General features: G+C 40.0%; 1 protein-coding gene across 1 annotated transcript in view; it reads right to left on the bottom strand.

Annotated features, from left to right (window-relative positions):
- spred1 (sprouty related EVH1 domain containing 1) overlaps window positions 1-3431 on the bottom strand; it is a gene marked incomplete at its 5' end in the record, with an annotated part of 36672 nt that extends 33241 nt beyond the window's left edge. The window contains 3 exon segments of the mRNA XM_033988704.2: window positions 3160-3198; window positions 3200-3328; window positions 3330-3431. Of these exon segments, the coding sequence (XP_033844595.1) occupies window positions 3160-3198; window positions 3200-3328; window positions 3330-3431 (270 nt within the window).
- Window positions 3432-12702: the final 9271 nt, after the last annotated feature.

Raw genomic sequence — 12702 nt, 5'->3', positions numbered from 1 at the left:
ATACAAACTAGGGCTGTCAAAAGTATGGAAAATCAGATACTAAAACTAGTATCAAAGTCATTCACAGGACAGAAAAACCTTTCCTGAATAGCTTTAAAATGATCTTCCACTATGGAACCTACCTGGACGACTGAGGGGTTACACAGATATAAGGCCACATGGTAATATAAAATAAAGTACTATGATTTTACGTTGAAAATCATATTCCATTTTCTAAATTGGGGATTGGCAAGCTTTAACACCCAAAGAGCCGTTTGGACCCGGTTTCCACGGAAAAGAAAACACAGGGAGCTTTTTGCCATCTAAAATTAAGCTAACTGTATAGACTGTATACACTGTGTCACCAAACAATGAAAAATAAAGATCTGCAAAAAATATGCATAAATATTTATTTTACCTGGTTAATGGGACTTCTGTTCCTGAACCTCTGTGCACAGTGTATGCAAATCAGGTCTGTAGTCACTTTCATCTTTACACAGGACTAAGCTGTCGTCTGTGAGGCGTGAGCGGTGTTTGTTTTTAACATAGTTCATTGTGGAGAATAACTGCTCACATACGTATCTGATTTTCTGCACAAGTTTGCGAATAGGTGTTCTGAAATTGACTCTTTCATATATTCTCCATCTGTGAATGGCTTCCCATACCTGACTCTTTCCTGAGCAGACACAAAACTTGCATATGTAGTTGAATTTGCAGACTTTATCCACTTTTTCAATGTTTTTTCCTCAAATCGTCCTTCCGCATCATTTTCGAAACAGCTTTTTTTTCCTCTATTCTACCTCTGGATATTTTTCAGTAAAAGCTGTGTGTTTATTTTGGAAATGTCTTGCAATAAATGTATGCCGTTTTGGCGGGTATCCCGGCTTCTGCGAGTGTGACGCTTATTTTGAGCAACGAAATAATTATTTTTTTTTTATTTGAAATTTTCAAAGACCACAATAATCTTTCAATTTAGAACTACAATTTGAAAAAAGAATTAACACAAATAAAAGACACTTCAATTAAATACTTAATAATAATTTAATAATTTATTTTCCCAAGCCATAAGGTTGAAAGAGCCGCATGCAGCTCCGGAGCTGCGGGTTGCCGACCTGGTCTAAATAAAGAGTTTTGTATTATTATGGTATCAGAATCGGTATCAAGTATTGAGTCTATTCCTTAGTATTGAAATTGAAATTTTTGTATCATCATAACACTAGTACAAACACTGGTTTAAAGTTCAAACTAAAATTAAAGTTAAACTGGGAACAATATAATCAGTAAATTGGAAAAATCTTAGTATCAAAAAAAAAAAAATCTTATTTGTTGACCCTATTAGATGTTTTAAGTACCCTTCAGCCTTCCACAGGGAGGCGTGATCCAACTTTGTGCCCTTGGATGCGATTTTTAAGCCGCTGCACTGCTCGTGTGTGTGGTGATCTGCTCTGTCATATCGTAACCACAAAACATCACCGCTACTGCAACACCCAATAAAACAGAGCGTCAGGGGCAGACGGAGTGACGGACACAGAGGAACAAGATACAAACTCGGGAAATAGTGAAAAATAATGAGGTAACTTAACTTTGCGAGAGGTGAGTAATAGAGTTAAATGGTGTGCGTCCTCTGCAAATAATGACACCCAGCCCACAAAAAGCTCTATTAATCCAGTTTGAAGCATTCTTTAAAAAGGTAAGGCAGACGAGAGTAGATCCTCACATGTGTCTGTATAAATAAATCCACGCTGCGCAGATCTAGATGAAGCTGCTTCAGATTAGCGATGGTAAACACCACTATAGTTTATAATCGCAAACCATCGGTGCATTAAAAAAACTATTGCACCAGATTTCATAAATACCGGTAGTACTAGAGTTTTGACTGGCATATAAAGTAGAAACAGTTGACGGAGGTACGCTAGCTTTGTTAGCTTGTTTCTTTTAGCTTGTGGCGTGAGGTCTTTTCGCTGCAGTCTTTGCACTCAAATTTAAAATCTCATACGATTCTCCTCATGTCTGTGGTCACTTTGTCAAACGTTTCCTGTAGTGTGCTTTAGGATATACCTATGTATACCATGTAACTAAAATCTCTAAGTCAACAATATATTTGAAGAAGCTCTAATTTAGAAACTATTGATAATTGACATAGTACACAAAGAACTAAAATGTTTTATGACCTTTACTGAACACAGGGCAGTTGAGTCTATGTTGCCGTGACGATTGGTCCGCCTGCTCACCATATGCCTCTCTAAGCATTAGCTGTGGAATGACTCGCAACACGCACACCTTTTGGAATCTGGCATTTCCATCCAGCCGTCTCTCTGGACACACACAGCCTTTATATTAAGCACAGACAGAGGAAATGGTTCGGAATGGTGGATAAATAGTTGTGTACTCGTGGAAAAAGCTCCTCTTTGTCAGTTCCCACACTCCTGAGTAATCTGCCCTTCTCATGATGATGTCAGTGTGCATCATGCAGCGTGCTCCTATTTTCAGATACCTGCCCCATGGAGGAACGCCAAACCACCACTTCCTGAGGGTGTGTGTGTTTGTGTGTGTAGGGGCTAGGAGGGGAGTGCATTTTATTTTGATGCGAGACCCCTGAACAAACATTATGGAATTTCTTTTGAGTCAACCATCTTTATGATACAATTAATTTTAGCATGAGCATGACACAGGGAAATACATGTTCATGAGTCCATGATCAAAAGAAGTCTTCATGGCAGGACATGAGCAGTCAAAGTCATAACACAATTGTACCACTTGCAAAATCTCATTCAAAAATCAGTTTCCAGGTCACTTACAATTTCCCACTTTCCCACTGGCTAACAGCATGCCAGCTCTTAGCTTTTCTTCACGGTCTAAGAGCTCACAACACAGAGTTAGGTGTGTAAAGGAATTTAACAGAACCTGACCTGTGATGTGTGTTAGACTTAACGCTACCATTAATTAGACTGGTTGAAACAGTCCTGTTGCATTCTGACATATCACCACTAGATGCCTTCATTGCTATAGTCCTGATAGTGTGCCCAGCTTGGGTCTGACAGAAGAAGACCAAAGAGCATAGGTAGCCTGAACAAAAGCCAGGTGATAAGAGGGGGACAGGCCCAGCAGGCCAACTGGTAAGCTTTCTTCAGCCCTACAGAGAACCTGACCGTTGAATAAGTTGCTCTTTTGCACACTCACCAGTTTGTCTTTGAGGCGCTCTCCCTTGATGTGGAACTCCAACCGCAGAGGGGCTGGGGGTGGTGCTGGGGGTGGGGCTGGGACTACACGGGCTCAGGTTGGCACTGCTCCTCCGCTGCTGCTGCCTCCGCTGTGGGTGCTGCCGCTGGTCGTCCCGCTGGCTCACCTTAATACACGGTGACACAGCTGAGCCCTCCACCCCCGAGGGGGAGCCACCCGCCGCTGGAGTCATCCCGAGTCATGACCACTGCTCTCACACACGCGCATAACTGTCACTGTGAAGGAAAAAGGAGGTAAGGTGTTAGTGTTGGTAATCGCAGAAAGGCATGAATACTCTGTATTGCCGCAATATGTAGCACAATGGTCACAATAGTCTTCAAAGATCACAAAGTGAAAAAGACAAACACTCGACCGCACGCAATTAACCACAGAGAGCCTCATTATAAGACATTACCATGTATAGCACTGTTTTGTGTAAATTATTCACATTACATTATTACTGCAATGAACATTCCTTAAATCTAACGTTATCGCTAAACAATAATGCACCAGAAAAATATAGCAGGCCACAACATTTGACAACTGAACTCACCAAGCACCAAAAATCCTGCAAACATTAGTGAACTTTAGAAACTGGAGCTGGAAATGAGATATACACTAGTACTACTTGTTGGCAAACATAAACAAGCATTTGTCTGTGTGATTTACAAACTACAAACTCACAATTAATGTTTTTATTTTGGCGTCCTATTAAAATGAAGGTATAGAACATTAATCAGTACAGGGGGCTGCATGTGTCTACTGTTACACCTTACATTCATTTGGGGAAATCTAAAAAATTGAGCAAGCCTTCTGATTCTTTAGATGATCGATTAGATCAACTGGTTGACAAAAAGCCACTGCCTACATGAGTCAGCCCACATATGATGGAGCAGTCACAAAATGCAGAGTGTGAAATTCAAAGCCAAGGTCACTGAATATGCTGGATTAACAATTTGTAAACTCACTAGATCCCAGACAATGACTCCAAGAATCAAAACATTTCATGACAACTCTATCCACTAAGCCATAAACCAAAAGTTTTCATTGGAAAGAAACGGTACTACAATACAGAGCTTGTGAAAGCAAGCTATGGCCAATATATTGACAAGATATTAAAACTGTTTTAATAACAGATGTTTTAATAATAAACAAAAACTGTCAGAGAACTCGCAAATAAAAGTGTAATCTTCCAAAACAAGGGTGTAAAGGTGAAAAGAAGGGTTTGAGATCGCAAGAATGCATAAATGATATAAAACACGCTTCAGACACGGTTTTGATGACACAACAATGTTATAAAATGGTATAGAAGGCTCAAAAAAAAAAGATTTAGCATAATTTTCCCCTCTGTCTTTAGTCCATTCACTTTTTCTGCAATACTCAGCCCAGATATTCATGGCATGTTTAGCACACTCATTTTCATTTTTGTTGATAACATTCACCGTGTGAAAGCTCCTCTAGTCTGTAAGTTAACGTCACTCACAGACAGGTCCTTCATAGGTAACACTGCTAAAAATAGAATGTCCAAGTTGAATGGACACAGTTTGTTGTTGAGTAGCCGTCTCCTGATCTCTACGGTGTATGTTTAACCAGAATCAAAGGGCCTCTGACCATGTGGCTGTCCAGCTGATTCACAACCCTGATATCACGCAGGGATGGGATGATACTGGAACCTCAAAGAAATGACTTGAAGTGTCCCAAGTTGTGAGCAGGGTTAGCAATTAAAGGTTTGCTTCTTTTGCTGAACAGTGAGAAAATGTAATGTAAACTTAAAATTGTGACAAAGTGCACAAAAAAGTTATTAAAGCAAAAGAGCTGTCAGATGGAATACCCATGTCATAGGTGTTGTCGTGATATTAAAATTCCAAACTCAATTTCGATACTAAGCAACAGATTCGGATACCACGATGATTATCCAAAAAAAAACGGAAAAAAAAAAAAAACCACACACATTTTTTTAGACAATAGAATGATGTTCAACATTAAATCAGTTATATGGCTTTAAATCTGTGTAATCCTTCAGTCGTCCAGTAGGTTCCATAGTGGTCCATGTGCGTATACTAGTCTATGTGTCTTATACTCGTTCTGATACAACTTTCGCAGATCTCTGCCTCATCTCTGAAAGTCCCAATGCAAGTTTGTGGATTGGACCTCTCATTTCAAAATTAAGTGGTATTTTGAGATGAATCAAAATTTTTTATTAGACTTTCTTATCATAGGGTTACTCAAATGTGTGAATGAAACAAAACACAACTCTGGGTAAGTTTTTGATGAAATAACAACATTCTAGCACGGCTTAAAGCTTACAACGCATACTATAGGACTTTTAATAGACAAATACACATTACATTTACTGTAATGCTGTACATTTTATATGAGTAATTATCTTATATTTCATTGTTGTCTCTCCCTGACTGTTCGGTCTGTCCTTCTGATTTAGTGCGATGGTTCTGTGATTAGATAACAGGCTGGACTGGAACACCGGAAACGCCAAAGGTCAGGGAAAGCTGAGGGCAGCATTTAGCACAATATCCTGGTAACATATTAAAGACAGCGCTGCCAAAACGTGTCACGGCTAACTGCTAAACCTAAAGTACCCACTTGAGAACAATTAAACCCAGAGGTAACTAGTATAGCTTCTTCCAATGACAACTGAACAATACAAGAACAAGATGGCTCTCCCTTGATGCCTGTGGTCTCTAAATCTTCTCAATAAGCTAACCTTTGCTCTCCTGCTTTCCACGCCTTTGGCAAACTACAGTGCCCACGTTATTGGTTAGTAATTAATCTCAGAGCCGGAAAGCATTAAATCTAGGGCCATTTATTGCACATGTAAAAACTTAGGTGTGAGAACTTACCTACGGGCTACTACTAATCTAGTACTACTACTAGTCAAAACCAGTTGTTTTGGTTTCTAGAAATGACAACTTTACAATTCGGTGCATTATTCGCTCCATAGCCACTTAGCTGTCCCTATCCGCAACCACAATTATTCTGTAACTCCCAACTTATTGTGTCTAAAACATTAAAAAAGCCAACATATCAGTTTTTTTAAGATTTTTCGACTGACCACAAACACAAACGCCCAACTTCCCTATTCCCCTCATGACCATACCATAACAGTTAAAAGAGCATTTTCTTGGCGCCGAAACTGACCATAAAAATGGGGAAATAGTAGGGCTGAAGTCGACTAAAGAAATTTGCGATCGACTGCAGACATATCCTGCCAATCTATTGGTTAATCAAAAGGGGGCGTGGCAACAACTAGAACAGCAGAGAAGTTCATGCAAAAACAACTATTTATGTGGGAAAAAGTAGTAGGTAACAACATTTGTGAATCATGAGTTGACTCTTTTTACCAAAACATACAAAATTTTCAGCTAGCTCACTCGCTAACTTCTAACTTCTTGCCTGCTGCTAAATAAAACGGTATGTCAACAAAGCCGGGTTGTCAAAAGTCAAATATCAGATACAAATCAATAATTAAACTAATAGCGAAACTAAATACTCATTTGAGCTCTCCTGAAGAGTTTTAGTATGATTAAGCTTTGTCAGAAGTACAGTTTTTTAAAATATGAAAATTACATTCTATTACTTAAAAGAAGCATATTCCCCCCCCCCCCCCCCTATAAAGGATGTGTGGTGCTGGGGTGACTGGGTGATGGGTGCACGAGGGGCTGTCAGTCAGGGTGGGGGTGGGTCCCTGGGGTGAACAGGAGGCAGGCGGTCGTGTCGCTCAGCCATGACCAGACCCCAGTGACCCCCCGGACTTGCCGTCACACACATGCCAGCAGCGGTGACACGGGTGGGGGGGCAGATGAAGTGCAGTCCAGGAAGGAGGGGGATGGGGGGAGTCAAAAACCTGTTGACCTGTATTTATTTATTGAACATTTCAAGCTAAATATTGTGTTGATGACCTGTCTCTGGCCAGGTGTAACCTGAACAAACTGTTTCACACACTTTTTTGGGTTCCCTTAGCAAATTTCTGAACCTATACTTTTTCTGCTTGGTTTTGAGTCCTATTTTAATGTTCGGAAAAAATTAAGAAAGTTGTTGCTCGCCAAGGGAGTACTGAATTATAGGCATTGTGCCGGATAAATAAAATTGGGTTAATTGCAATTGTATATGCATCATTTTGTTGCCCAACTTTGCTCTGATAAATGGATACTGGTTTATGTTTTATAGGCATCTAACTGTGCCTTTGCCTGTCATGGCCTGTCAATATTTTTGGGGATCAATTTTTATCATGTGAACTTTTTTTTAGGTTATATAAGATTTGAGCTAAAGAAGTTTGAAAAATATAACTTCTATGACTCATTACAGATAAAAAAGTTCTAATGTGTTTCATTCTGCTGTTTATTTATTGCAGCTCATGATTTTTTTTAACAATATTGTAGATTTAGAAAGGTTTTTGAGGTTTAAATCTGCTCTTGGGCTTTTCTGTCAGTAATATAAATTTGTTTCAAAATCTTTTATAGGCTACATTTACTCCAGCACTATATCCCACTTCAAAATTTGCTATTGTGATAGGCCTAACCCATCTAAGGCTTGCTGTGACTTTTATATTCTATTTTTTCAAATTTATTTTTTATATACAATTTATATTCTATATTTCTCAAAATTTTTAAATTAGTCGCTCTCTGGCATTTTTGTTTTGTAAACGTGGCTCACAAGAGGAAAAAGGTTGAGACCCCTGATCTACAGCCTCCTTGAAACAAGCAGTGTTGAGCAGTAACGAGCTACAGAGTAAGGGATTACTGTAATTAGCTTAATTTTTAAGGCAATTAGTAACTTTTTTCTGGCTTAAAATGTGTGCTATCCATAGAACTGTCCTAAAAAAATATGTTTGGTTAAATAACGCAGCGTAGTTCAGTTCCTGTACTAAAGAAAACTGAATTTTGAGGAAAAATAAATGGAGACCATTTGCAAACATAACCAAATCAGAACAGTAGCTAGTGTAGCATTAGCATGGCAGACTGCATCTGTTCCCCACACCAGTGTTTTCAGTGACATTTGGAAACCTTTTCATGAATTGAACACGATCCTTTTTCCTCTTTCCCAATTCTGAAGCAGTGAGCGGTCCTGCATTCTGGAGTGCACACACATGCACAAAGCTGGGAGAGCCGTGGGGAGACAAAAGGCTGGCCCCACGCCCCTCGCTGGGAGCACACAGTCCACTGGACACACAATTGGGAGCGGAAGCAGATCAGCTGGCCAGAGCCTGAGTGGGGGAGAGGCAGAGAAAGGAGTCCCCCACCCCTTTTTCAAATGATTCCAAGTTATTCTGCTGGATGACTGACTTCATTTCCGACTGAAGAGCGGCACAGGGAGATAGGGGGAGGGCCGAGGGGGGATGGATGAATGTAGATGGAACAAGGTAATGGCCAACAGTTTGCACCAGCGCAACACAGTTAAACCGTTTTGACTTTTCTCAACAAAAAAGACATAAAGAAGGACAACAGTTTTAAGATTGATGATGTACGATAACGTTTTAAGGGACTTGGGAGGCTTTTAAAGACTTTTGAGCCAACTGTGCAAACATTAAGCTTTACACAGACAGAATATGCGCACTGACATTATGTGGAGGACTAAAGATATACATCAATAAGTCACATCATTTGATGGTTAAATTTGTTGCTGAGGGGTATATATTGCCAGTTCCAACTCTCCAGGTCATCTCTAGGCTAAAACTGCACAGGTGCAACTGCCAACCAAGTGGCATGAAGTCTTTGACAGGTCTTGTGAGAAAAGGACTGTCCTAGTTAGCTAAACGACAAGATAGAGCAACAGGCTTAATTTCTTAATATTGTCATGGAGAAGAAAAGGATCAAAATACAGCCAACCAAAGAATCAAATAAACAAGAGTCAAAAGAACTTGCTCTGGATTATAGTGTAGTCTCTTAAGCATAATCAGCACAGATATTATAGTTTCATTCCTCAAGTTAAGTGTCAAAAGAGTTGTAGACTATGTAAGTTGGATACACTGTGATGTAAGGAGTTATGTGAAGTTGTGAGCTGGTGTTTTCACCTAAGGCACACGTGCAGCAGGCCTCGTCTAAGACTCTGCTCTGCTCCAGTGTGTGGTGGAGAAGGGGGATCCTGGGACAAGCATTTCCTCAGTAGACAAAGTGTCCGTTTGTCTGCCACTCAGGCCCTGCACTCACTGGGCTCCAGCATGCCACTGTGCTCTGCTCCATCTCAGAGAGAGGCTTCCCACCCCAGAGGGCGCAGGGCGGGAGCAGGGGCACAGAGGGGGGCACAGAGGGGGGCAGAGGAGTGGAGAGTGTGGAGGAGAGAGAAAGGATGTGGCCTGAGCCCTGGGTGTTCGCCAAGTCACCCTCCCTCTCCTCCACTGCCCCTCCTCGGCTGCTCTCACCACACAATGGCAGCTTCTCTGCTGAAATTTCACGTTATTGGATCCCGAGCCGGGAGTTTTGTCCTCCCACAATGTCCAAGCAGCAGAGCATGCTGCAGGGGAGACACACTCTGCAAGCTAAAAGCTGCCAACCATTTCTCTTTTCATTAGCATTAGAAAAGAGGAGAAAGGTCCCCCTCTACTCCTCCTCTTCCTCCTCCACATCTCTGTGCTCTAGATCTGAACTGGAGGAAGGCTGTCAGGCCTGGTCAAGCTCCACTGGACTACTTTGACTAGTGAAGAGGAAAAATATATTATTCAAATATCAGTAGCAGCATAAACACAAGCTTCTTATCCCAATCCGATTCCACAGATAATCCAGGCAAAGCAAAGCACTTGCCAGGGAAATTGCAAAGACATATGAGGTGGCCCCTATAATAGGCTTACAACAACACCAATCAACAAACTTTTGTTTACAATGAGTAAAATGGTTGTAAGAAATGTAAAGCAAACTACTGAAATTAAAAACACTTTTAAAAAGTGAATTAAGCACTTAATAAAAAAATATTTGCATAGCCGCATATATACACCTTTGCTGCCTTTACAATATTGTACTGTCTTCCTGTTCCCATATGGTCTTATACTCGTTCTCATGAAGTTCATTATCAATTTTGTCCTGTTTATTGCCATTTACTTGTTTAAATGAGTATCTAGTATTTAGTATACAAGCAAATGCTTAAATAATACCAAAATCCCAAGCGTTAAACATGACTGTAGAATTAGCTGGGGGGTTTTTTACCCCTAAAAAGTCTATATTCTGTTTGCAAAGAAATTTCAAGAGCTACATAATTGAAGCCTGCAATAATTCAATCTTATTTGTATGTGATTGATTTAATTAAAATAGGCTTTATAACTAGGTTATAATCAAGTATATAGCTCCATTATAGGTATTTGGGGCTACATCAACATAAAATCAAAGCATGCAGCTCCCGTCACTGTTCTCACGCCTCATTGACGAAATAAATAACATGCATTCTGGGCCTTGACCATTGATTCCAGCAGAGAGTCTCAACGCAGAAAACTAGCTAGCCAATTAGCCATGGTTCAGATCCCCTAAATAACCAGTGGCAAGCTGAAGGGTGCAGACAGACCCCAAAACAAAACAGAAACATGACCTAACATGGATGGCAAGCAAAAATGATGAGACAAGGGGCCAGCAAGGCATTTTTCAAGTTGATTGGATATTAATAAAACTAAAGAGTACAAATGTCGAAAGAAGTCACAAATGTGTGTAGCTCCTTGAAAAGGAGAAGTGAAAAAGATATTTGCCCTCTGTCGACTCCACACCTCGAGTCGGCTGGTGACTCACCTCCCTCACAAGAACATTGAGCTTAGCGAGAGACTGACTCAGGGAGGAGAGCTTGTTTTTACACTTCAAAATCACCACCACATTATAGCACCAGACCCAACATCAAGTCAATTTGACGGATCATTCAAGATTGTTTCCAGAATTCAGATGAATGAAAGTCTGAAAGCTTAAGACATGAATGCTTTACCTAGAACTAACAAACAATACCACTACAGACTGTTACCATACAGCACAAAACCCATTATTCATCAGGAGAGACCAATGTTGTTTTTTTGTGGTAGATAAGACAATCAAACATTAATAATAAAAATTAATAAACCTATATGCGAGTAACAAAGATTGATTTTTTCCACCATGTTATAACATGATTCTCTCATCAAAAACATGAGGTTTTAGATGTCATCCATGCATGTTTCAGTAATTTAGCGATCTCTCCCGGGCCCCATTCAAACCCTACTTACAGTTAGCTGTAAGATTCTGTGCAATGCTCAGCCCACAAGCCTAATCATCCATGCTCCCACACGATAACTGTCCATAAACATGCATGCTGATAGTAATGTGATAGCATTATGAAGGGGGAGTAACCCATAGAAGTAAAAAACCCACTCTTTATTAATCACAATGTTTCTTCTCAAAATAATAGTTTAAAAACTAAGAAAATATAGATTTTAAATTCCTCCAAAGCCAGCAGAATGCAACTTAATAACTGAAACCCCAGGAGCAGTGAGAGCATAAATCAGATGAATCTCACTTGTATCAAATGCCCAAAAGACTGATCCCATACATACATCAATCAAGGCCACATATTGAAATGATAGTGATTCAAACCACAAGTATTTGGAAAATTAAAAACTTGCCGCAGATTTGTACTCTTTGTGGCGTCCTTGCTTGGCTTTTGATGTGATAGTGCACCCAAGAGGGCTATAAAAATCAGAAGTAGACATCTAGCTGTGGGACAAACATCTACCAATTTCAAAAAACCACCAAACTAAGATGAGGGCGGCTCGAGACCAGTCATACAAACCCGCACAGCATGCAGTGTTTTGAACAATGCTCCTTAACATAATGTTGAAAAGAAGACTTAAATAAAACCTCAACCATTTTAAAAGACCAATAAAGTCCTTGTTTCAAGTGCTAAATATAGCCTCAAGACAAGGCTAAATGTGATCAAAAGTTAGCAAACACACAGTTTAAATGCACTTCAAAATAAGACAAGCTAAACCCACATTATTTTTCAAATCTGTCAAATCACAAAAGTCAGAATATTACCCATGTCAGGTGAATGTTTAAATAATCATGCATCACACAGCTGTTTTCTGGTCCTGCAGTCAGGCATCAGGGTTCTCTCAGACCCAACACCAGAACAGCTGGCAGGGGGACTGAACTTTAAAAACACCCCTTGGGCAGTCTGATTTCTCTTTCAAGGGGTCTAGATTGTGCGTTCAACATGACTCAAACTGGATATAACACAACTAGTGAAAAGTCAAGAGAAGCAACAGTGAAATGTAAAAATACATAAAGTAATGAGAACAGAGTGTCATACAGATGCTAAGACATTCACTTTCATTCCACATTTGGCACATTTCACACACAGGCTATAATTATACATTGATACATTTCTGATGCAATCATTCATCAAATCTCACATTCACATTTTTTCCTCTCCTTGTTGTAAGTGTGAGATCTTGGCCCATCCATCAGACACGCACATCCCAAATGTTCCTGAGTGGAACCACACAGATGCACAGGCCTGAACCCTCTTCCTGCTTTCAAAAGGAAC

Source organism: Periophthalmus magnuspinnatus, chromosome 22 (genome assembly GCF_009829125.3).
Source record: "Periophthalmus magnuspinnatus isolate fPerMag1 chromosome 22, fPerMag1.2.pri, whole genome shotgun sequence".
NCBI classification, from domain to species: Eukaryota; Metazoa; Chordata; class Actinopteri; order Gobiiformes; family Gobiidae; genus Periophthalmus; species Periophthalmus magnuspinnatus.
This window is presented reverse-complemented; position numbering and strand designations above follow the sequence as displayed.